This window comes from Ranitomeya imitator, chromosome 1, assembly GCF_032444005.1.
Source record: "Ranitomeya imitator isolate aRanImi1 chromosome 1, aRanImi1.pri, whole genome shotgun sequence".
In the NCBI taxonomy this organism is placed as follows: Eukaryota; Metazoa; Chordata; class Amphibia; order Anura; family Dendrobatidae; genus Ranitomeya; species Ranitomeya imitator.
In genome coordinates, this window is record NC_091282.1 from 86998859 (window position 1) to 87025752 (window position 26894).

General features: G+C 45.3%; 1 protein-coding gene across 1 annotated transcript in view; it reads left to right on the plus strand.

The window, feature by feature from the left end:
* HCN1 (hyperpolarization activated cyclic nucleotide gated potassium channel 1) overlaps positions 1–26894 on the plus strand; it is a 539017-nt gene that overhangs the window by 259221 nt on the left and 252902 nt on the right. Inside the window, exon 3 of the mRNA XM_069748639.1 lies at positions 24281–24442. Within this exon, the coding sequence (XP_069604740.1) occupies positions 24281–24442 (162 nt within the window). The remainder of the gene's footprint in view (positions 1–24280; positions 24443–26894) is intronic.

Below are 26894 nucleotides of genomic sequence, written 5' to 3' on the forward strand. Positions count from 1 at the left end.
ATATGGCAATCGGACAGCATCAAGAACCTTAATTTTGTGATTAAGATATGTGTCCCAATACTTTTGTTCATATATATTATGAACCTAGAAGTAATCAGATAAACTATTTTTGGAAGATAAACTGGACCTTTTGTTGATCTTCTTATTCTTCTAAGTCCGCTGCTACGCGGTGTGTGCGCACAGCGCGTAGATCCCCGGGCACTGTGCTTAGGGCGCTTGCGCGCGCTCCCTCTTTCTCAAAGGGGTTGCGCACGCCATCCTAAAGTGTCCCCATATAATGGCTGTGTGACACCTTTTATTTAAGGCACCTCCTCCCACATGGAGATGCCTGAGCAACATGGTTAGCTAACCCTTAGCACGCTTGATAGTTGTCAGGAACCCCATACCCATCAGTCACTCTACCTGTCCTGTACCTGTCTCCCCGTAGTTGCTTGTCTATCTTAGTTTCGTCCAGTCTTCAACTTATTTAGATTGTGAGCCCCATCGGGGACAGTGATATGTGCAACCTGTAAAGTGCTGCGGAATATGTTAGCGCTATATAAAAATAAACATTATTATTATAACTGCAAGTGCTCATCTCTACATCAGCCAGTCCAGTCCGCACCTGCCATTGCTCATCTGTACATCACCTGGTCCAGTCCATACAAGCCAGAGTTGATCTGATCTGTATATCAGCCGGTCCAGTCCGCACCTGCCAGTGCTCATCTGTATATCAGCCTGTCCTGCGCACACCTGGCAGCGCTCATCTGTACATCAGCCAGTCCAGTTCTCACCTGCCAGCCTATCTGTATACCAGCCGGTCCTGTCTGTATCCATGGTCCCTGTGTTCTGCTACCAGTCCCTTGGTGGGTCAGCTGTATGGCGTCCATGGTCTGTCTTGGAGTAGCATCTGGTGTTCATTGGGAGCCAAGCCTAACCCCACCATCAGGGGCTCTAGTGAAGAGTCAGGTGCTCACCTAGTTACACCCCCAAGCTCTCCTCAGACCATGGCACAGTGGTTCCATCATTCCCGTGACAATGTGTTTGAGGCAGCTGATTATTGGGCTCAGCAGTCACATGTCCCCTGCCAAGCTGTGTACTTCTTACTCCATTTGGATTGATGTTTGACCACAATCGTCAATTGCGGACCGCACTGGTGATAGAACATGTTGGCAATCTTCACAGCCAGTGATTAACTGCAGCAGTCACTAGTGATGAGCGAGTGTACTCATTGCTTGGGTTTTCCCGAGCACGCTTGGGTGACCTCCAAGTATTTATGATTGCTCGAAGATTTAGTTTTCATCGCGGCAGCTGAATGATTTACAGCTAGTAGCCAGGCTGAGTACATGTGGGGGTTGCCTGGTTGCTAGGGAATCCCCACAAGTAATCAAGCAGGCTAATAGCTGTAAATCATTCAGCTGCCGCAATGAAAACTAAATCTCCGAGCAATCATAAATACTTGGAGGTCACCTGAGCGTCCTCGGGAAAACCCGAGCAACGAGTACACTCGCTCATCACTACCAGTCACATCTTTCAAACTGATCACAAAGTATGGCGCAAGTATTATTTTACCCCATCTTTAGTATTGTTTAAAAAAAAACATTTACATAGCCGGGTACCCCTTTACAAAGGTCAAAGGTTTTTTGGTTTTGCACAACACATGTACCCTTGCTGCTGCAGTTTGTCTAAAAAAAAGCCCAAACAAATGCACTGTGCTTTTCTCACCCTTTTTGGGTCCAGTGCTGACACTATGCTTCTGCTCCAAAGGTCTGTTATTGTCTGCGGCGTTGAGATCACATCAACAACGCTCTGGGCGAGCAGTTCAAAGTCAGTGAGCTCAGTGATTGGCCACAGCGCTGTCCACGTGACTTCAGCACTACAGACAGTAAGGGTATGTTCCCACGGTCAGTAACCAGCAGCGCTTTGGACACAGCACATGTCCGCTCTGTCCAAAGCGCTGCCATCTATTGAACGCAGGAGATTCCGCCTGTGTTCATTGAACCGTGCAGAATTACTGCATCCAATACATTGTACGGTGACATTTATCTTGTAAAGGCTCACGTCTCCACAAGATAAATTGACATGCTACAGTCTGGAGAGATGCGCCGCATGTCCGTCTCCACAGGGAAGCCGTGGGCATCTGTGGACGCATATTGGATCTGGGATTTCTTTAAATCCCATCCACTTTGCTGTAACATCTGGCCGCTGCGGGTTGGACACTGCGGAGGTATGCTGTGTTGAACCCGCAGCGTTTTCTGACCATGTGAATGTACCCTCAAAGAGACCTGTACCAGTGGTGGAGACTCAGTGCTGCACCTGAAGAAGGTGAGTAAAACACAGCTTGTTTCTATGAAACAAACTGCACTCAGAGACAATGGTTTTCTGAATCCTGAAAACCCATTTAGCAAATACCTCCATTTTGAAAAGCAGTATAGTTCTTCTGCTTACCTTGTGTGGAGGGCATGCAGTAGCTTAAAGTATCCATGGTTACAACCACTAATAGCTTTCACTATATGAGTGGCCGAACCCATGTATACCAAAGCTACTGCAATACACGGCACATTGGGTAAGAGACATAGAGAATCAGAAGAACTATACTACATTTCTAACTGGAGGTATTTGCTAATATTATTAAAATTACACCTACTACATATTGGGATAGGACTTTGGAGATGGGAACACCCCTTTAACTGTGTAGCTTCTATCGGGATTGATAAATTGATTGTTATGAGCGGTTAGTAGAGGACCTGGAGAGATCAGCATGAGTGGAGCATACTGAGAAGGAGTAGGTGGTCTACAGTGTCAGACACTGCAGAGGGATCTAGCAGCAATAATTGAGAATATTTGCCATTAGCGCCCAGTCAGACGGTTTTATAGCGCGGACGACAGTTGCATCGTAATGCTCGGACTGGCCGGCGGCTGTCCTGACCCCAGACAGGAGAGCCACCGACCAGTCCGTGCACAGTCCATCAAAACTACGGATAGCACTCGTCCGATTTTTATGGTCGTGTACACGAACCCTTTCAATATATTTAGTTACCAGGAGATCCTGAGAGACTTTAGTGAGGAGATTGCGGAGTGGCGCACAGCTAAACTGGGGGAGAACAGCGAGTTGTCAGATATCCCATTAGGTGCCAGTAGCCGAATCGTTCCAGGATTGCGGAGATAATTGATAGTTCACAGCTCAGGACGGGGCAAGAGATGTTTTTAAAGTGGATGGAAAGATCCCAGAAGAAAAGGAAAGGTGCGAGGAGGTAGGATCAATAACGAAGACTGTAGGGCGAGAAGTAAAGAGGAGCCTGGAGAATTCTGCTGCGAGTGAACAAGAGGACGTGCGGCAGGAATGGGATCGATGCTGCTTGGGGACTGGACCACTTATAGAGTTTGCCGTAATATGATACAGCAGGAATATAATGCATTATTGTTTTCATTATGATTTTTATTATGTTCCAGCAGGTGGTCTACACACCGAGTAACCATATGGCTAGTGGTTTATTTTTTTAGTTTGTCCGCATTTCCTACAGGCTCATTCATGATTATAGCCATGGTATTTATCATGTTACTGTTTCTCGTCTTCTTTTTTCTTTTCCTTGTTCCGGGTCTCCTTTATAATACCAGTTGCTACAGTCAGCAAAATGCAGCCATTTGTTTTATTGAATGCCCCACATTGACAAAAAAATTTGCCTAGAAATATTTTAAAATTTTCTGCATATTCTGCCCCAATTAGTGATGGGTGTGAAGGTTATACATTAGCCATGAATACGGAGGACTACCTGGCAGCAGGTTTACTAGTCTTCTAGTGATAATCTCCTCCTGATAAAACAGTGATTTTTATAAAAACTACATCAAGCAGACCAGTAAGTGACACATTGCAGGAATTAGGGTCTCTATCTCTACGTTGTGCAATTCTCAGATTAAGCGATAAGCACCTGGTGACAGATTTCCTTTAAAAAACCCTGCTGAGATGGAACAGTGCACACACAACTAATTCTTATAACCAACATAAGCACAGTGGCTCAGTGGTAAGCAGTGAGTTGTGGTTAGGGTTGTGGTTAGGGTTGGAATTAGGGTTAGGGGTGTGTTGAGGTTAGGGTTGTGGTTAGGGTTGGGATTAGGGTTAGGGGTGTGTTGAGGTTAGGGTTGTTGTTAGGGTTGGGATTAGGGTTAGGGGTGTGTTGGGGTTAGGGTTGTGGTTAGGGTTGGGATTAGGGTTAGGGGTGTGTTGAGGTTAGGGTTGTTGTTAGGGTTGGGATTAGGGTTAGGGGTGTGTTGGGGTTAGGGTTGTGGTTAGGGTTGGGATTAGGGTTAGGGGTGTGTTGAGGTTAGGGTTGTTGTTAGGGTTGGGATTAGGGTTAGGGGTGTGTTGGGGTTAGGGTTGTGGTTAGGGTTGGGATTAGGGTTAGGGGTGTGTTGAGGTTAGGGTTGTTGTTAGGGTTGGGATTAGGGTTAGGGGTGTGTTGGGGTTAGGGTTGGAGTTAGAATTGGGGGGTTTCCACTGTTTTGGTACATCAGAGGGTCTCCAAACGTGACTGGCGCCACCATTGATTCCAGCAAATGGTGCTCCCTCCCTTCTGAGCCCTGCCATGCACCCAAACAGTGGCTTTTCCCCACATATGGGGTATCGGCGTAGTCAGGAGAAATTGCACAACACATTTTGTGGTTCATTTTCTCCTGATATTATTGTGAAAATAAAAAAAATAAGCTCCAAAGTAAATTTTTGTGAAAAAGGTAAAATGTTCATTTTTTCCTTCCACATTGCTTTAGTTCTCGTGAAGCACCTGAAGGGTTAATAAACTTCTTCAATGTAGTTTTTCGCACCTTGAGGGGTGCAGTTTTTAGAATGGTGTCACTTTTGGGTATTTTGTGTTATATTGACCCCCCAAAGTCACTTCAAATCTGAGGTGGTCCCTAAAAAAATGGTTTTGTAAATTTGCATATATTTAATAATGGTTTAGGATAAGTCATCAAACTATAAACCGTGGCACCGTAGCATAAAAAAGGTCTTACAATTATTAGTAGTATGTTACATGCATGAAACGGTTTATTATTGTTAAAACATAATTTTAGCAAAAATGTCAAAGAAATGTTCCACAAAGGTCAAAATTCCCTTTTCTTATTATATGGCATTTTTGTCAGTTTCTTCTGGTGTAATTGGCTAATTATGGCAGAGAGATGCATCACTTTGGGCTCAATTCACTAATGTGCTAATTCCCCAAGTGCTAATTCTCGGCTTTAGAATTGTTCTAGCAATGTTGCCTTCCCCAGAGTATAAAAACCTATAAGAGCGGAGGCAATGTGATGTGAATGAAACAATTCACTTAGCGGATTCTTGTACTAGAGCGACTTATAAGTCTTCCCTGATGCACATCGGGTTATTCTCCGATGCTGTAAGGTTAGCGAATGGTTAATAGCATGTTACACACCCAATTTGAGATATATATATATATATATATATATATATATATATATACTGTATGTATATATATATATATATATATATATATATATATATTCATAGTTACTAGTATTGGCATATATGTTGTATACTTCCCATGTATATTTTGTATACAAAATGCTTTTCATTTTACTCTGTAGTCTTTCTTGAACATTCTTGACGAGCAGTTATTGAAAAGTTTTGCTGTTATTACGTTACTGGCAGCCATGACTGAAAAGTATATTTGCTAACTTCTTGAAGTAGTCTCTTGGGAGACTTTGAGTAATGTGATGCTGCAGAATTTTTCATATAGTCACGTTCCTCTCAAACCTCTTTTAGGAGCCCTAAAAGTACTGCACTGGCAAAAATGAAGAGACCACTGCAAAATGTTCAGTTTGTCTGATTATTCTCTTTATAGGTATATTTTTGAGTAAAATGTAAATTGTTCTTTTAGTCTCTAAACTTCTGACATGTCTCTGAATTTCCAAGCAATACATTTTGTCCTTCTTTTCTGACAAAGTAAAATGATCAAACTTAAAAAAACAGTGCTTTCAGACCTCAAGTAATGCAAAGAAAACATGTTCATAATCATTTAGAAACAACAATACTAATGTTTTAACTCAGGAAGAGTTCAGAAATCAATATTTTGTGGAATAACCATGATTTTTAATCACAGCTTCCATGGCGTCTTGGCATGCTTTCCACCAGTCTTTCACACTGCTCCTGGGGCAAAAATGTAAGCAGTTCTTCTTTGTGTGAAGGCTTGTGACTATCCATCATCCTCTTGATTACATTCCAGAGGTTCTCAATGGGGTTCATGTCTGCAGATTGGGCTGCCCATGACATGACATAGGGTATACGTGAGTTCCGTGACCTGGAAAAAATTACCCCAACCCCCTTAAACAGATCTCTTAACAATCTAAAGAATAAACTTCTAACGTACTCAAAACAGCAGACGGAGACATATGTTGGATTTAATTGGCCACAGCAGCCATTTTATTAAATAAAAGATAACAGAACTTTTATGACAACCCAGAATAGGAGGGGCGGTCCTCGAAGCCCCAAAGTTATAAAAAACTCAGTATCCCAAAAACTCCACAATGTTCAGCCCAGGATGAGTCTTACCCCCAGCCGTAAAGCACCAGCTCAGGGATAGATAACAACCAATCCTGGTCCACCGAACCCACCCCCATGCCAGGGGTCCATAAATCCACCTCACGCGGAATAACCGTACCGCGCCTTGTTAAATTCTCTCATGGGGTGTCCAGGACCTCTCAAGATCCCCACCCCATTGAACCACGATTTACCATTTCCACCGACTTCGAGGACCTCCACCCCCGCCAACTGCCGTGACAATACCCTGACAGCATTCACATAACAAAATAAATACATTTAGACGCCTCTTAAAACAATACTCCAAAAGCCCACATATGCCGACTTCACCCCCCCCCATTACCCTAACCAAAAAAGGGAGGGTGGGCGGGAGATTCCTCACTTGTCACGCAGCACCTAAAATGGATGCCTGCGCGAGGAGCGTGCCCCTTTTTATGTGCCCCCTCCCCACAGTCCCCTAGTTCCACCCCTTATTTTCAAAAAATGCCCCTAAAGCCACCCCTCAAGTTCCCAGTTAACCCCTTACCACCGTATCCCTTCTAACTGCTCCAGCTCCCCAGGTCCCACGTAACCCCGTCATGGCGGCCTCCCTTTACGTGCCGTGGGCCCCCAGTACGGCCTTTCTTGACATAGGGTATACGTGAGTTCCGTGACCTGGAAAAAATTACCCCAACCCCCTTAAACAGATCTCTTAACAATCTAAAGAATAAACTTCTAACGTACTCAAAACAGCAGACGGAGACATATGTTGGATTTAATTGGCCACAGCAGCCATTTTATTAAATAAAAGATAACAGAACTTTTATGACAACCCAGAATAGGAGGGGCGGTCCTCGAAGCCCCAAAGTTATAAAAAACTCAGTATCCCAAAAACTCCACAATGTTCAGCCCAGGATGAGTCTTACCCCCAGCCGTAAAGCACCAGCTCAGGGATAGATAACAACCAATCCTGGTCCACCGAACCCACCCCCATGCCAGGGGTCCATAAATCCACCTCACGCGGAATAACCGTACCGCGCCTTGTTAAATTCTCTCATGGGGTGTCCAGGACCTCTCAAGATCCCCACCCCATTGAACCACGATTTACCATTTCCACCGACTTCGAGGACCTCCACCCCCGCCACGAACACGAATGGCCTGACACCTTAGCCATTCATGTCCCTCCACACCTTCAAGCTTAATTCAATGCCACTACGGATAGCCAAACACCACATATCATTACCCACCGCGTTCAGGTGCACGCCATCAGCTCTCCAGTAAGCTCCTTGACCCGATTCCAAGTCCACATGTCTCACGGCCAACGCGCCATTCCTCACCATAAACCGAGATATGGCCCTGTTTATTTTAATCCGGGCCCTGTTCACCCCCTCGTGTGATCTAGCACCTCTCCATCTTTTACGGGGAATGATGTCGGACCACACCAACAACACTTTTGGAAACATGACCCAGAACCTCAGGATATCGAATTTGATATCCTTAATCAGCTCCCTACAAGACCGTTTAGCCAAATCATTCCCCCCTAAATGTATCACCACGATCTCCGGCACTCTATCCAGTCTAACAAAACGATGAAATTCAGGTAACCATTCCTTCCACACCATCCCCCTTTTACCGATCCATCGTAAAGTCACTGTCTCTCGAGAAAGACCCAACTGACGACCGTCCGGACGAACCGCAGCACGCAACGCAGCCCATACAACATACGAATGCCCCATGATCCAGACGAGCATCGGATCAGGCCCTGCAACACAGAAAGAAAGGCAACAAACAATTAACTTAACACAGCTTCTAACTCACAATAGGTTTGGGCGAACATACGACTGGAATCTTGAAGATTCCCACCTCCCAATTCTCCGAACCACATCCTCACCAAGGCCCCACCTAGCGGCCTCAGTCGCTGCCCCAATCCTGAAGGAGTGACCACTATATTGTGTTGCAGGTAAGCCCGCTGCCGCCAAACATTTCCTAAAAACAGAAATAAACTGAAAACGGGACAAGAAAGACCCATTTTCGTGCACCAAGAATGGCTCGTCTAACACCCCGCCCTTTGCCATGTACTTCTTCACGGATGCCACTGGGCACACCGGGGATCCTTCAACATTGAACAACACCACTTTGCACCCTTTCCCATACACGTCCGTTTTGGAAGCCTTAATAAACACTACCACCTTATTCCCTTCGACATCCACGTTTTCTCTTAACAAAATACCTTTTTTACTAACGGACGGGCTAACCAACTCACCTAACCGAAATGCCCCAAAGAAAGCCAAAGAAAAGGCTGCACAGAACAGAACCACTTCCCATTCGGAAAAACACACCTCTTGCAACTTCCGCTCAATGGCTGAGAGCACCTCATAAGATACGGGTCGGCGACCGTCCGAAGCCTTCCAGCCTTTCTTCCAACCCCGAACAACTTGCCGAACCAAGAAGGATTTCGTTATATCCTTACCCCCCCTCCATTTAAGGTTGAAGGCTAGCCCCGCCAGAAACTTATTCAAACGTGTCACAGACCAACCTGCCTCCCAATGATGACCTAAGAACAACAACAAACCATACTCCTCCTCCATATCCTGGTCCATACTTGACATCCAGGATTCCCACAAGCTCCAAGCCTGATTATAATGAGACCAAGATGAATCCGCGAGCGATTTGGTAAATAACTCTGTTACGGCCCTCGCGGCAGGTTCCACAACTCCACTGGACAATCCCGGCCCGCGCTCTCCGCCTGTGGTGCCAAATCCCGGAAAAGCTGCCACTGAAATTGAGAAAGAGCAACAACTATTGGATCAGGCGCTGACAAGCTAACTTCAGATACAATCCAGAAGTTAAACTTAAGACCCAGGAAAACCAAGTGCTGCAAGACCTTCACTACTGCAGGCGTAGCCGCTGACAACGAGTTTACCGCCGTCACCGTTCCAACATGCTCACAATGAAAAGAAATCTTCAAATTCCTCAATTTGTCACCCCACAGGGCCAACGCAACTACCCTGGGGAACAAATGCAACAGTAGCCGGTTGTTTGTTAACCCCTCCTCCTTCCATTCTTCCGGCCAAGCCGCTGCTGACCAGCTACCATGAAAGAAAAGACCAAAGCCACTCATTTCAACGACATGCACCAAAATGCCCAAGGAGGTAGCATCTGCCACCGGCTGAATCCACAGAGATCTGTCATTGTACTCGTCCAGAAAATCCGCCCACATCTTCAAATCGTCCCGAAACTCTTTCTTTATCCTGATGAAATGCAAAGGGGACTTTACCCCTACTGTTGCCAAGGATAGGCGGCGGCAGAACGCTCGACCCATCGGCATGATCCTACATGCAAAGTTCAGTTTCCCTAACAACGATTGCAAACTGTGCAAATTTATCTTCTTCAAACCAATCGTATTAACCACATCTTGGCGCAACGCGGTAACCTTGTCTGCAGGTAGCCTACATTCCATTGCTACCGTGTCGATTTCAATGCCTAGGAAGCTCAACACTGTCACCGGACCAACTGTTTTATCCTCCGCCAAAGGCACCCCGAAGTTTTTTGTCACACTCTCCATTGTATGCAACAAAATCGAACAATCTGCTGATTCCGCTGGCCCTATAAACAGAAAGTCATCCAGATAGTGCGAACATGAGCGTATCCCAGACACATCTTTCACCACCCATTCTAGGAACGTGCTGAAGGCCTCAAAGTAAGCACATGAAATCGAGCAACCCATGGGAAGACAACGATCAACAAAGAAGCCGCCATCCCAAAAACAACCCAATAAATGCAAACTGTCAGGATGAACTGGCAACAAACGAAAGGCCGCTTCGATGTCGGTCTTAGCCAGCTTAGCCCCCTTTCCACATGCTCTAACCCACTCCATCGCTGAATCGAATGATAAGTACGACACCGAACTCAACTCGGGATCAATACCATCATTAACCGAAGATCCCTTCGGAAATGACAGGTGATGGATTAACCTAAATTTATTAGGTTCTTTCTTAGGGACCACGCCAAGAGGTGACACCCTCAGATTTGCAATCGGAGGGGCGACAAACGGGCCTGCCATTCTTCCCAGAGCAACTTCCTTATTCAACTTCTCTGACACGACCTCCGGGAATTGTAACGCCGATTTCAAATTTTTTCTTTTTAAACTAACATCCTGCTCAACATAAGGGATTTTGAAACCCTCCTTAAAACCGTCGCGCAATAAAACTGCAGCTGACCTATAAGGGTATCTACTTAGAAAGGCCTCCATCACGACCCACTGCACCGGAGTCACCCCTTTTGTCAGCTGAATCTCCAACTTTTTGCCTGTTACCCCTGAAACATTTTGAAGCGCTATGCACCCCCCCGCAGGTTGAACACTCGTGCCTATATTTACACTTGCTCCCGAATCTGCATATGCCATCATTGAAGGCGAAACACAGTCCCTTCTGCAAAGCCGCCGAGTGTCCTGACTGCCCTGAACTCCCGGCGCCCCCGTGAAAAGGCTGGCTAGTCTGACCTAAACGGGACGGGACCATAACTCTCATCCACAACGCTATGTCCTTGTGATCCCACCTGATACTTGGCCTAAAAGCCTTACGCTGACGAAACTGTTCGTCATAGCGTAACCAACCCTGTCCCCCATAGGTCCTGTAAGCCTCCCCTATGGCATCTAAGTAACAAAATAATGCCGAGCAATTTTCCGGGGCCTTCTCCCCGATTACGCTAGCCATAATAGCGAAAGCTTGCAGCCAATTTGAAAATGATCTGGGAATCAGCCTATATCTCCGTTTCTCCTCATCTTCTTTTTTAGAGTCCTCCCTTCTAGGTCTATCCAAATTAAATCTCTCTAGGGGTAAAAGAGAAAATATTTCTATGTACTCCCCTTTCCAGATTTTTTCCCTAACCTCTTGTTTTAAATGTGCCCCTAACGGGCCCTCGAAGCAGACATAGACCTCCCCCCTAGCCGCATCGTCTAGTTGCGGTACATCCTCCTTTTCCTTATCCTGCAAAGCTCCCTCACCTGGTGCATCAATTCCTGACCCAGGCCCTGGTGCTGTTCCGTCCTTCTCCCTTGATGAGCTCCCCGTGTCTGCCGCAGGACCCGCACTGCTGGATGTACCCGTAACTTCAGACAACTGTCTAGACCCCTCAAACGACCCCGTATTTCCCAACCAAGCAGCTGACGGCAAAGACCCCCTAGCTCCCCTAAACCTCTAAGGATTAAACCCATACCCCCGCTAGCAACTCCCGAAGTAATGTCACTATTCCTAGCTTCAGGGGAAACTATGCCTGGCAAATTAAAGATAGGGAAAATGTTCTCACCTAGCTGCCTGGGTGCTGTGAGCCCAGCAGCCGAAGATCCAGCTCCCAGCCGAAGGTGTCCTGCATCCCGACCGGCTTGATCCGCGATGTTGCCCGCCGAACTCCTGGCGGCCGTATCCGTGTCCTGGCGACTCGGTGATGCCGTCGACTGCCCTGGTGCTGCGGAAAGGGAAAAGGCCGAGCCAGCATCCTGCCGCCCGATGGAAGATGTGCGGCTCCTTGCCACGGATACGTCCCCGGCACTGCGTACCGAAGCGACGGAATGTCGCCTGCCGGAATCCGGAAAATTTCCGCCACCACCAGCAGAGGACGCAGATCCAGGAAAGTTCCGGCCATCACCAGCAGAGGGCGCAGATCCAGGAAAATCCCGGCCAACACCAGCAGAGGGCGCAGCTGCAGGAAAATCCCGGCCAACACCAGCAGAGGGCACAGAACTTGCAATATCCAGGCCACCACCAGCAGAGGGCGCTGCTGCGTTGAAGACTCCAGAGCTGTGCACTGCAGAAGGCCGCACGCTGATGCCAGGGCCAGCCGACTGCCGCCCGCATAATCCTCGGCGCTGAGGGGCCACCGCACCTGACCCCCGTCTCCTCGGCTGTCGCTGCCTCCCACGCTGAGCGGCGCCAGCGGGCATGCTGACGGCCGCCGTACCGGCTCCTGCTCCTGCCGCCCCACGTCGCCCGGACACTGAAGGAGGGGAGGAAGGATCCACCCCCCGTTGTAGGCCCCGCCGCACTGGAGGATTCCTCCCGGCGCCGCGCTGTGAGGTGGAGGGAACAGCGCTGCTTACCGGAGGGTCCGCAGAGGGGCTCCTATTTCGGCGCCGGGCCCTGGGGATGATATCCGGGCTTAGGCGCGCCGGAGGCCTAGTCCTCCGCGGCCGGTACCCATCCTGCGGTGCCTGCGATGGTGCTCCCGATGTCCCCTGGAGAAGGCTGTTAACGGATGCATTCAGCCAATCTGTCCCCTGGGAGCTGGCTGCCGTCCGGAGACGCTGGAGGATCGCTTCAACGTCCATTCTGGTAAGTGTGACAGAGATTCCTCACTTGTCACGCAGGCACCTAAAATGGATGCCTGCGTGAGGAGCGTGCCCCTTTTTATGTGCCCCCTCCCCACAGTCCCCTAGTTCCACCCCTTATTTTCAAAAAATGCCCCTAAAGCCACCCCTCAAGTTCCCAGTTAACCCCTTACCACCGTATCCCTTCTAACTGCTCCAGCTCCCCAGGTCCCACGTAACCCCGTCATGGCGGCCTCCCTTTACGTGCCGTGGGCCCCCAGTACGGCCTTTCTGGGTTTTGATGTGGTGGTCCCTTAATTTTTGCCAGTGCTGTATTAATACATATATTCCATTGTGTTTTTCTGTTTCTCTCTTACATGGGGCTGATGCTGTTTTCAGTCCAGTACAAGGCATTACTAGTTCTACAAGCAATATAGATTCTGGGGGGCCATGACGTTCTTTAGGAAGATCTTATATATAACGGTGGATGCGTCCTTCAGTTCGAAGACAGGATGGGCTTACAGTGTGGCGCTCGATGTCTGAACGATTATGCTCAGTCTGATGGTGAACCATTCTGTTGCCGTAGGGGGGCTTCTTTCCAGGGGACTGCAAGGAGATGGACCAAGTCTTCTAGGAGTCCAGAAAAAATGAAAAATGTGCAAAAACGACTCTTTTGGATGAGCACACTTTTTTTCTGATGTGGGCTATGATTTGAACTTACAACAGAACATTGAATGCAGCAATGGGATGATGACTTATGTAAATAGCCAAACTATTATTAACCTCTTCATGACCTTTTTCCGTTTTTGCGTTCTCGTTTTTCACTCCCCTCCTTCCCAGAGCCATAACTTTTTTTATTTTTCCGTCAATATGGCCATGTGAGGGCTTGTTTTTTGCGGGACAAGTTGCACTTTTGAACGACATCATTGGTTTTAGCATGTCGTGTACTAGAAAACGGGAAAAAAATTCCAAGTGTGGTGAAATTGCAAAATAAGTGCAATCCCACACTTGTTTTTTGTTTGGCTTTCTTGCTAGGTTCACTAAATGCTAAAACTGACCTGCCATTGTGAATCTCCAGGTCATTACGAGTTTATAGAGACCAAACATGTCTAGGTTACGTTTTATCTAAGTGGTAATGAAAAAAATTGCGCAATTTTCCAATACCCGTAGCGTCTCCATTTTTCGTGATCTGGGGTCAGATGAGGGCTTATTTTTTTTCTGTGCTGAGCTGTCATTTTTAATGATACCATTTTGGTGCAGATACGTTCTTTTGATCGCCGGTTATTGCATTTTAATGCAATGTCGCGGCGAGTCGGCGACCAAAAAATGTAATTCTGGCATTAAAATTTTTTTCCTCGCTACACTGTCTAGCGATCAGGTTAATGCTTTTTTTTTATTGATCGATCGGGTGATTCTGAACGCGGCAATACCAAATATGTGTAGGTTTGATTTTTTTTATTGTTTTATTTCGAATGGGGCGAAAGGGGGGTGATTTAAACTTTTTTATTTTTTTCATATTTTTTTAAACTTTTTTTTTTTTACTTTTGCCATGCTTCAATAGCCTCCATGAGAGGCTAGAAGCTGGCACAACTCGATCGGCTCAGCTACATGGGAGCGATCATCAGATCGCTCCTATGTAGCTGAATTCCTACATTGCTATGAGCGCCGACCACAGGGTGGCGCTCAGCAATCCGGCATCAGCAACCATAGAGGTCTCAAGGACATCTATGGTTACTATGCAAACGGTTCCCTGAAAATTGCCCACAGGAAAATTGCCCACACGGAAAATTGCCCACACGGAAAATTGCCCACAGGGAAAATTGCCCACCGGGAAAATTCCCCACACGGAAAATTGCCCACATGGAAAATTGCCAATTGCAGCATCACAAAGTTTCAGATCTATGATATTTGAGGTGAAAGGTGAGGATGTTCACATGATGTGTGATCAACTTGTGATTTACAGCTGACCTAGTGCAAAACTGCAAACATGCTGAAGATCTGTGGTTTGTAGCAGTCTGTCATTATCAGCAATCAATAGATCTAGTCTGCTCTCATCTCTCACTGACTCTGCCTTACTCCTCCCAGCAGCCCAGAACAGCAGCACATGCAGAAACAGCAGCAGTATGATCCAGAGGAGCCATCACTGCTATCAGTAGCCACAAAAGAATCACTGTATTATCTGTGGAGTTACATGGGACTGCAGGTCAGATCTAATACATTATCATCTTAGTGGGTGCCCACCAAAAGCAGGGTGCTGCTGGCTGAGATAGATGGTCCTGGAAGCCCAGAAGGCACCGCAGAAAGGTGAGATTATGTCAAAGCAGCGGAAATGCCATAGCAGCTCCGCTCTCCCATTGACTTCAGTGACAGTGAATCTGGGGCCTGCACTTCCTTCTCTGTCTACTTATGGCTATCAAGAGTAAGAGTGAACAGACCCTACCTAGTTATGTATCATACACATATACTGCAGGTGCAGGCAGGCATAGGATGGAAGGAAATGCAGAGTGAATGTGAATAAGGGTCTCTAGGCCCAGACACACCGCGCTGAGAGTGGAATAAGGGTCTCTAGGCCCAGACACACCACAATGAGAGTGGAATAAGGGTCTCTAGGCCCAGACACACCGCGCTGAGAGTGGAATAAGGGTCTCTAGGCCCAGACACACCACAATGAGAGTGGAATTAGGGTCTCTAGGCCCAGGCACACCACAATGAGAGTGGAATAAGGGTCTCTAGGCCCAGGCACACCACAATGAGAGTGGAATAAGGGTCTCTAGGCACACACACAGCACAATGAGAGTGGAATAAGGGTCTTTAGGCACACACACACACCATAGTGAGAGTGGAATAAGGGTCTCTAGGCCCATACACACCACAATGAGAGTGGAATAAGGGTCTCTAGGCCCACACACACCACAGTGAGAGTGGAAAAAGGGTCTCTTGGCCCATGCACACCACAATGAGAGTGAAATAAGGGTCTTTAGGCCCAGACACAACACAATGAGAGTGGAATAAGGGTCTCTAGGCCCAGTCACACCACAATGAGAGTGGAGTAAGGGTCTCTAGGCACACACACAGCACAATGAGAGTGGAATAAGGGTCTTTAGGCACACACACACCATAGTGAGAGTGGAATAAGGGTCTCTAGGACCATACACACCACACTGAGAGTGGAATAAGGGTCTCTAGGCACACACCACACTGAGAGTGGAATAACGGTCTCTAGGCCCATACACACCACACTGAGACTGGAATAAGGGTCTCTAGGCACACACACACCACACTGAGAGTGGAATAAGGGTCTCTAGGCCCATACACACCACACTGAGAGTGGAATAAGGGTCTCTAGGCCCACACACACCACAATGAGAGTGGAATAAGGGTCTCTAGGCCCATACACACCACACTGAGAGTGGGGTAAGAGTCTCTAGGCCCAGACACACCACAGTGAGAGTGGAATAAGGGTCTCTAGGCTCATACACACCACAATGAGAGTGGAATAAGGGTCTCTAGGCCCACACACCACAATGAGAGTGGAATAAGGGTCTCTAGGCCCAGACACACTACAATGAGAGTAGAATTATTGTTAGCACAGTGGAATGACAACTCCTAAGAACAGAATCCGTACTCTGGGACTAGGGATGAGTGAACCGAACCTGTAGAACCTGGAGAAGTAAATTGGGCCCAGAGACCTTTGTTGAAATCCATTCTGCATTTTCTTTGCTGCCTGTGTTGTGCTGTATTGTATTTCAATGGACATCAAGGACAATCACCCGGCAGCTAATTATTTGCAGGTGTGCAATGATTGTTTAATAAAATTAAATTATTGTTGTTATTAGAACTCTTTAATAAACTGTTCTTAATAAACTTGTCAGTAGTTTTTTATGTGGGCAATTTTCACCGACATTCTTCTGTGCTGCAGAGCTTCTCACCTATAATTCTATACTATTCTCTGTTCTGCAGAGAATCTCATGTATACCTGCATACTATCCCCCTGTCCTGCAGAGCATTTAACCTATAGATCTTTGCTATTCTCTATCCTGCAGAGCAGCTCACCTATAATTATATATTATTATTCTGCCCTGCAGAGCATCTCATGTATACCTGCATATACTATCCCCCTGTCCTGCAGAGCATTTAACCTATAGATCTTTGCTATTTTCTATCCTGTAGAGCAGCTCACCTATAATTATAGATTATTATTCTGCCCTGCAGAGCATCTCATGTATACCTGCATATACTATCCCCCTGTCCTGCAGAGCATTTAACCTATATCTCTTTGCTATTCTCTGTCCTGCAGAGCATCTCACCTATAATTATATATTATTATTCTGCACCGCAGAGCATCTCATGTATAAATGCATATACTATCCCCCTGTCCTACAGAGCATTTAACCTATAATTCAGCCTGTGGGCAATTTTCTGTGGGCATTCTTCACTTTGCACCTCAAATATCATGGATCTGAAACTTTGTGATGCTGCAATGGGCAATTTTCCGTGTGGGCAATTTTCCGTGTGGGCAATTTTCCGTGTGGGGCAATTTTCCGTGGGGGCAATTTTCCATGTGGGCAATTTTCCGTGTGGGCAGTTTTCCTGTGGGCATATAATGACTTACAGTCTTCTCTACTGATTTGCATGTCTCATACTGGTAATGTCCTCTTTTGCTTTAAAATAAGCTCTGGAGGCAGATTCTCAGGGAGAGCTATGTCTGGCCCATAGATCTTAATTTACATATTAAAAAAAACATGGATTTCTCTGGAATAAGACATCATATCGCAGATATCAATGTATCATTTTATTTATAGCTTCCTATGACATACATGCCCATGTAGACGGCTCAGGAGGATTGATCCTACTGACAGATTCCATTTAAGGACCCATACAGATTGACTTCATTTATTTTTAGTAAATTAGTATGAAAATTTCATGCATATTGTATGGAGCCATACAGCCCCATGTGTTGCAGAAAAGGGTACAGGCATTACTTTTACATCTTGCCTCCAATGGAAACATGTCACAAGTTTTTTTTTATTAGATTGGTGCATATATGTGCAAAAAAAAATGCATTGGATTGGAGATCTAATAAGATTGAGGGAAAAGTAGGGCCCTGTGCTCCTCTGCACCTGTTCTAAGCCACTACCTACAAACTAGCTTATTCCCAATATAGAAGTTAATAGTTCCCATCCCTCCAGTAGGTCACAAAGAATAGCTTAAAAACCAGCAAGTAATGTATAATCTCACCAGTTATCCATCCCATTACTTGACCTTGTGTTCAGTTGTTCACATTATCCCACACATTTCTTCTTTCCTGATAGTGAGCACTCAGATTCCCATGACCTTTAGGCTAAAACGTAAAAAGGTCATAAGATGTCTCTTAGAAAATGTATTTATCATTAGGCATGTGTGAAAATCTGCAGCACGTCTTGGGTGGTTGTTTTATTTTTTTGTTTGCTTGTTTTAAAATCAATAGAAGAGTTTTATTTGATTTATTTTGTATATATTTTTGTTAATCGTTTAAGGACTGTTCAGAGCAGAGTTAGTGTAGACAGTCCAGGTCTTGTCCCGTGCCCCGCGTTATGCATAAGAGCAGCCTTGGTGTGGAATGAACCTCCAGCATTATGATCATTCATGTTGGACTTCTGGGGACAGAAGACAGAAACTATTTTCTTCTTTACCTTTACAGACTTGTTTCCACTTTTCTCAGTTACCATTTCCCACTACTAATTTTTTTTCTCCAAGTCAGTCTATCAGGATATTCACAGTATTCTGCATTGTTTGTAAGCTAAAACCAGGAGTGGACGCTACCCAGGGAAAAACTAAAGAGTTGCATGTTAAAGGCGTTGTTACTCGCACAACCCCTTCCAAATCTGATTGATTGCACCCGTTAAAATAAAAACACTTATACTCACCTCTGGTGCCATCGCTGTTCCAGTGGTATCGGCACTCACGTTCCTGACGCTCAGGTGAGGTGGTTATGTTACGTGAGCCCTTCTCCCAAACAGCGCTGACTTTGGACGTGTCGTTTCTCATTATTAGACATAACTAGAATGGGTTGTCCACTACCAGGACAACTCCTTCTTGATCAAAATGTTTGGCCTCCATAAAATAATAAAGCTTATACTCACCTTCCGTGCCAGTGCCGTTCCTGCAGTATTGGCAATTGCGGTCCCCGGGGCTCCCATGCGGTTGTTGTGATGCGAACAATCACTGCTAGCGTCACTGTCTCCGTGTTCCGACAATTCGAACATGAAGAAGAAGTCCGGGCTGCAGCTGATCTCGGACTTCATCTTCCTGATCAATTCGACAGGAGGCCGGGAAAGTGACACCAGCGCTAATTGGGCATCGGGGTCACATGTCACAACAACCACAAGGGAGCTCTGGTACCATGAGTGCCGACACCACGGGAATGGCACTGGCACGGGAGGTGAGTATAAGCTTTATTATTTAATGAGAGCCAAGCGATGGGTATGACAAGAAGTTGTCCAAGTAGTGGACAACTTCTTTAATTTATAGACATCTATGGTTCGATTTTTTTGACTGTGTGGATTGGATGGGTTGATACCGACATCTGGTGAGAATTTCAATACTTACATAGGTTGAAAAAAGACTTAGATCCATCAAGTTCAAGCACCTTAGGAAGTATGTTTACTTAGAAAGTTGGTGATGTGTTCCATACTTATTTCACTAATATATATATATATATATATATATATATATATATATATATATATATTTATATAGCGATTTATGTACATTTTTTCTCAATTCCACAGGACAAGAAATATGTTTTTTTGCTTAAACGTTTGCATACATGAGTAATGAAAATAGCAGTAAGGAGCAAACCAATTATAACGTTATGGCCTCCTTTAAATTGTTTCCTCCTCTCTTGCCTACAGTATTTCTTTACACTGCAAGTATTGATCCCATAACCTTGGAGTAAGGCTTCTTGCACCGATGAGATGATGGCATTAACTGATTTTTATGTGGCAGTAATTTACATTCATTAATACTTTACAGTAGCATCTGTACCATGGATCTCCAGCCATTGGAAATAATAGGCATTCTGGAGAGGATTTAGTGGTGGCCGCCAGCCGAGGAATGCCCTTATCTTGGCGGGAATGTGCAGCATTTATCAACATAAAAAAAATGTTCTGTTCTATCTGGAGCTGAAATTAAGGGTCACAGACAATGATGAGTGGACACGTCACTGTGGTTCAGTCGTGTGACAGATGCCTATTTTTACATTTACCTGTTTATACAAGTAGTTTCATGACTTAGAGCTGGGATTTCAGAAATTGATGCAGGAACTCAGAAAACAATCTGGAACAGAAAAATAATACTGGAAACATTATGATAATAATATTTACGTTATTTTTACAGTATGATGTCAGAACCTGCAATCACCATCGATACATACTGTAGATACTATGTACCATATTTTTCGGACTATTAAGACGCATTTTTTTCCTCCAAAAATGTGGAGAAAAATGGGGGGGTGCATCTTATAGTCCAGATGTACTGGTTCTGGCTGGTGGGGGGAGGCAGCGGAGGAGCAGCGGGTCACAGAGGCAGGAGCGGGCTGCTGCGGCTAACTCCTGTGCCAGCTACTAAAGATAAATGAATAATCACTGCATCCTGGTATGATTGGCCCCCATCCTGGTATGCGTGGCCCCATCAGAAAGCATTAAAAAACCAAACCATTATGGATCGCCCCCGTAGTGCAGTGGGGTACTTGGTACCGGGCCCTTTGGTTCTCAAGGGGGATGTCACGGTGGCTGACCCGGTCCGTGGCCCTAGGGGCGTCCGTTGTAAATGGGGGGAAAGGTCTTTAAAGGGAAAATGTTTGTGACGCCACCTGTGGTATTCAGTCAGGGTGACCGACGCTGCTTAGGGGTTCGCTGGGGTGATGTTATGGCAACTAGATGGTATACCTTCCCACAGGTGAAGTATGTCCCCAGGGCTTCACAGTGTGAAGATGATGGATGGTGTGAGGCGCAGTGAAGAACGAGGACACAAGGTTGCAGTCTCTTTACCTTTTTACTTTTTACTGAAGGCTTCAGCATCCACAGTCCAGAGCACCAGATCACAGAGCAGGCAGAGTCCAGCCGGTCTGGAGGCAAGTCCAGAGTCCCCTTATCCAGGTGGAAATCAGTAGCCTTCATCTAGTGCCTTGGTGTTGTAGTACCTTATTGCTGAGCCTCTCAAAAGGTTCTCACAGCTGTTGTAGATGTTCTAGATGTTATGTCTCTCTCTGTCCCCCGGATGGATAGGACAAACCCGTATGACTGCTGGCCTGAGGCTCTTTACAGGGACTCTAGCATGTCCCAGCCCCCACAAGTTGCCACCGTGCCTCCTGGGTATAAGGCAGGCAGGTAACTTGGAATTAGCTGTCCTGCCGGTCTCTGGAGCCAGGCATAATGGACTGTTGCTCCCTCGGTGTTCCGGCTACCAGATCCTGCGCCTCAGAAGGAGGCAGCCTGTGTAGGGCAGAACTCCTTCTGGTTTCCTCTCCTTTTGCTATGACTTCGTTTCTCACCCTCTACAATACAGTTCTCTGTTTGTGTCTCTTTCTTAGGCAGGCAGGCGCAGCTCTGTGGCCTTCTGTTTAGGCCTCTGACAGGGACCCACTACCTGAGCGGAGCTCAGATAGCAGCTCACTGGGTGAAACCCAGCCAGCTTCTGCCTAACTTCCTATCCAGACCACCAGTTTTACCTATATGTGAAGAGTGCCCTAATAAATAGGAGCATAGCTCCCCCTGGTGGACTGGAGTATGAAGTGTGTTGTGTGTTGGTGTTACCTGGTAAAGAGATCTCCTTTATAGCCTTCAAACATAACATTACTCCCCCCTAGAAGAGAATGACATTACTGCAACGACCAGCACCCTGGGGCGCTGCAATTACACTTACCTTCCCTGCGTGCCCTAGCAGCATCTTGTTCCGATGCCAGCAGCTGATTTATGCTTGTAAGCAGGGCATGGCAGTGACTTCTTGCACTGCTTGGAAGCCGTGGGGCACGTGCTGGAATACTTACTGCTCTGCACGCCGGGACTGTGTGCGTGGAGAGCAGTGAGAATTTATTGCTCTTAAATAGAAATTATACTCACCTCGGCCAGGTGTTCACTTATCTAACCATGAAGCCACTTTCAGCTCCGACATGGCAACTGGACTGGAGCAGATGACTGAAGATCTGACAGGGACTGTGTAGCTGGAATGGTGAGGACTTGGACGATGCATGTATAATTTTTACAAACATTTTTTACCTCTATTGGTCATGTTCTGGGGTCTGGACCTCAAAGCATAATACAGCGCATTGAATTTGCAACTGATAAATTTTTTGTAAATCGAATTTCATGGCCAAATTCCTATGTACCTGCCGAATAAAATGTCAGCACTAATACCCACACAAACGAGAAGTTGTGCCAAATATGTTTGTGCTATATAAAAGAGGAAAAAGAAAGGGGTGGTCTCATCTTGGAAATGCAAGCAACTTTCTAATATACCTCTTATTAAAAAGTAATCTCCATTCTCTAGAATATTGTTTACATCTTGTTGCCAGGTTACTGGCCACCTCTGCAGTCTATCAGTTATGGATGGTCTCCTAGGCAAGCACTGCAGCACAAACAAGCTCTTTGCTATAGAGTTTGCAAGTGCTGCTCTGAAGCTGGTCAGAAACATTCCTCCTATACTGCAGAGACAAAGCTGCTACTACTTGCAATACTGGAGAGTGTACAGTTTTGGCCAGTGGTGTGACAATTTGGCAGGTCCAAACTGTCAATCATTAAAGAGCGCATCACTCCCCCAGCACAGCAGGGAGGTAGGAGAGCGGTAAGCTCTTGAGAACCTAGCTTAACAAAGTCCTTCCTGTAAGTTTTTCTTCCAGTAAACCTGTGTATATGTGTATGTAGTGTACTGCGAGTGTATTAATATACTCACCTACCACTGCTCCTTTTGGTGTACAGCACCGTTCTGCTCCTCTTCTCAGTGATGCCACCGCTCTTCATACTTTCTGGGTCACACAATGCTCTATGTGTGAGTTAGAAGTCTATTTTACGATGTAAGTCTATGGAGCCTCATTCTAAACCTCGTTCTGACTGTCCATAGACTGACATTGTAAAAATCACTTTGGATCATGCAGGACGACTTGGAGAGTCTGTAGAGTGGTGACGTCACAGAGAAGAGGACCGGAGCAGTGCCGGATACCAGAGAAGATGGCAATGGGTGAGTATATTAACACACACTACACTGCATACACATAAAAAACACAAAAGCGCACAGAGAGGTCAAAAAATACTCTGCTGTAAAAAAGTCACAGTAAATAAGCAAGTGCTAGTCAAAAAATGAAAAAAATACAGGGTATTTAGTTAATACTTTTTTTGCAAAAAAAGTATGTTAAGCTGCTCCACCAATCGCCAAGGTATACCCATAATAGAGCAGTCCTGTCTAATGTATATAATCCCTATCTGATGTATTAAAAACCTGATCATCTGTATAGTACCTGTATGAACAGGGCTCAGAGAAAAAAAAAATATCCACGTTGAACATGCGAGATAGAACAGCTACAATGCAAATGACCCACAGAGGAGTGGTGAACTCCCCAGTCTTGTAGAAACAAGAGAACAATTATAAAACCAAAAACACATGGGCCACCTGCATAGCGAACAAGCCTGTAGTTTTCTGGAAGATTTCGATGACTTAAAAGAGCTGATGTCTGTCTCTATGTAGAAAATTACTCTACTGTTGGTTTTTTTTTTTGCTTATGTTTTAATCTTGAGTTTTGTTTGTTTAGTGGCAACATGCGCTTAAACTTTGCATGCACACCAACAGATATTCCAGTTCATCTCTTTAGGTTTTCAGCTTCTTTGCACATAGTGCAATTAAAGGTTTAGCCTTTTCTTTGAGCTGGACATTACATTCATGTTGTTCCCCCTATGTCTGCTTGTCTGCTAGGCAGATTCAGTCCTTCTCAGCCCTTATCCACATGCATGTAACTTGACAAATGGTAAGGTTTTAATATTAGAGGATAGGACCATCCCGATTAGGGTCACCGTGACGTGGTAGGATGGCTATTGTTAACTAAGCACCCTATATTATTTTCATGCACTTTCAGATTTTGGTGACTTAAAAAAAGCTGACGCACGTATATCTAATGTAGAAAATGACTTTTTTCTACATCAATATTATCACATCCTTTTAATCCTTGTAGGAGACCTTCCAAATCACATAATGCACATTGCTTGAGAGTTCAAGGTGAAATTAGTGCTGGATGGTGGCCAGGATCAACTAAATAAGTCACCGAAGTGCTTCAGGATGCCCGGGAGACCTGATTTCTGTATCTCTGCTCGGGCTTTGAGATTTTTAGCTATGACAATATCAAGCCAGGATCCATCAACTGAAAAGTTCTCTAAAGTTCCATGAATGTTCTAAATAACTACCCTCAGTCGCCTCAAGTAATGTTCTCATTTTGTCTTCTACAGATTTTCCACATGACCTATGACCTTGCCAGTGCCGTGGTGAGAATCTTTAACCTCATCGGTATGATGCTGCTTCTCTGCCACTGGGATGGCTGCCTGCAGTTTCTGGTTCCTCTTCTTCAGGAATTTCCAAGTGATTGCTGGGTATCATTAAACAATATGGTTGTAAGTATTATTACTTTTCTAACTTGTACAATTGATAAATATTCAAATTATTTTTTATGACCTTGAGCACTATTTTCCTTTTGTTTGGTTGTTTTTCATTAATCTAAATATGTTGACATTTCTGGAATAATTAGTTTCTTAGCATACGTTTGTTCGTCAATGATCACAGTTTGATTTTTTGCAATGTTTTTTTTTTTTTGCTGCATATATTTATGCAAATTAAAAGCTGCTTTTTATAACACCAGCAAAAGCCATGAGATTTCAGGAAATCTCATGCACCCGCTTATTGCTTTTCCTGATTGAATTGGAAAACTGCTACATTTTTTAAAATCTGCAGTATGTCAATTCTTTCTGCGTTTTTGCATAGTTTTTACTCATAGAAGGCAATGAGAAAATGAAAAATCGCTGCAAAAAAATGAAATTTTGTTTAGTTTATTAAACATGTACTGTAGCAAAAACACACATGTAATCCTCACCCAAAATATTCTACAAAGAAAGCGTAAAAAAGTGAAAATAGACGCTAACGTTTTTACTGCCAAGAGAGCAGGTTTTGGGTGCAGAAAAAAATGCGTAAAAAAGCTACATGTGAACATAGCCTTTTAGTGATCTCAGCTCTGTTCTTTTTCATACAGAGCTCCAACCCCCTTGCATATCCACAGATTTAAAGGGAACTTGTCATGTCCAGAAACTCTTTTGCTAGTATATCATCAGGATGTGACATGTTCCCTAAAATGTTATAGCTGTCTGCAGCCACCACTAGATGGAGCACAGGAGCTGGCTGCATACTGACATACATTGAAGTCAGTAATAAGACAGTATGACGTAAGCTCGAGAGCTCCTTCTAGGGGTGTCTGTAGACAGAACAGATTGAGATCTAAAATATTAATATCATTGGGGAGATGTACTAATACCGCTTAATTTGTGGACTGTGTAATCTTAGACTAGACAAATTTACAGGATTATTCTCAAATTGTCTCTTGAGCGATGCCATCTCCTTACAGTCTCCTGCCTTCCTTTTTCTTCTTTCCTCATTGATTGACAGTTCTGCACAGTAGCAGCTCAATACAACACATTCTGCTGTAACACATTCAGCTATCAGCAGTTGATTCTGCAGTGTACACTGCTTTCACTATATTTACATAGATAACAGGGCATTTGAAGAAGAGCACAGCCCTGGACAGGATTTATAACAGCAGCTTGTCAGGAGCTGAGAATTAGGCGGAGAAAGCTGACAGCTAATTGTTGTATAGAAATCAATAGGCTGGTGAGAAGTGACTTGGACATTAGGAGATATTTTGTCTCCTGGAATGTAACTTCTGCGTACTCTTTACCAGGTTCTAGACAGATACTAGTGGCCGAGCTCCATGGAAACCAGCTGTACACTATGAAAAATAAAAGTTCTAACAGAAGGAGAATGACAGGGCAATTGTAAACTTGCTTATTTTCATGCTGTGTAGCTAATTAAAAGCAATCTAATACCTTGAGAATACTCCTTCTAAAGTCAACATGGTGGCTTATCTTTGATGATAGGTTTTGCTACAGGTTTAGATACCTTTGTCTAAAGGCCCCTTCACATTAAGCGACGCTGCAGCGATACCGACAACGATCCGGATCGCTGCAGCGTCGCTGTTTGGTCGCTGGAGAGCTGTCACACAGACCGCTCTCCAGCGACCAACGATGCCGGTAACCAGGGTAAACATCGGGTAACTAAGCGCAGGGCCGCGCTTAGTAACCCGATGTTTACCCTGGTTACCATGCTAAAAGTAAAAAAAAACAAACACTAGATACTTACCTACCGCTGTCTGTCCTCCAGCGCTGCGCTCTGCTTCTCTGCTCTCCTCCTGTACTGGCTGTGAGCCGGAAAGCAGAGCGGTGACGTCACCGCTCTGCTTTCCGGCTCACAGACAGTACAGGAGGAGTGCAGAGCACAGCGCTGGAGGACAGACAGCGGTAGGTAAGTATCTAGTGTTTGTTTTTTTTTACTTTTAGCATGGTAACCAGGGTAAACATCGGGTTACTAAGCGCGGCCCTGCGCTTAGTTACCCGATGTTTACCCTGGTTACCAGTGAAGACATCGCTGGATCGGTGTCACACACGCCGATCCAGCGATGTCTGCAGGGAGTCCAGCGACGAAATAAAGTTCTGGACTTTATTCAGCGACCAACGATCTCCCAGCAGGGGCCTGATCGTTGGTCGCTGTCACACATAACGATTTCATTAACGATATCGTTGCTACGTCACAAATAGCAACGATATCGTTAACAATATCGTTATGTGTGAAGGTACCTTAAGGGTATGTGCACACGGCAGGATTTCTTGCAGAAATTTTCCTGACAAAAACTGGACATTTCTGCCAGAAATCCGCATGCGTTTTTACCGCGATTTTACAGCGATTTTGACGCATTTTTGACGCGTTTTTGGTGCGCTTTTTCCCAAATGCATGCGGGAAAAA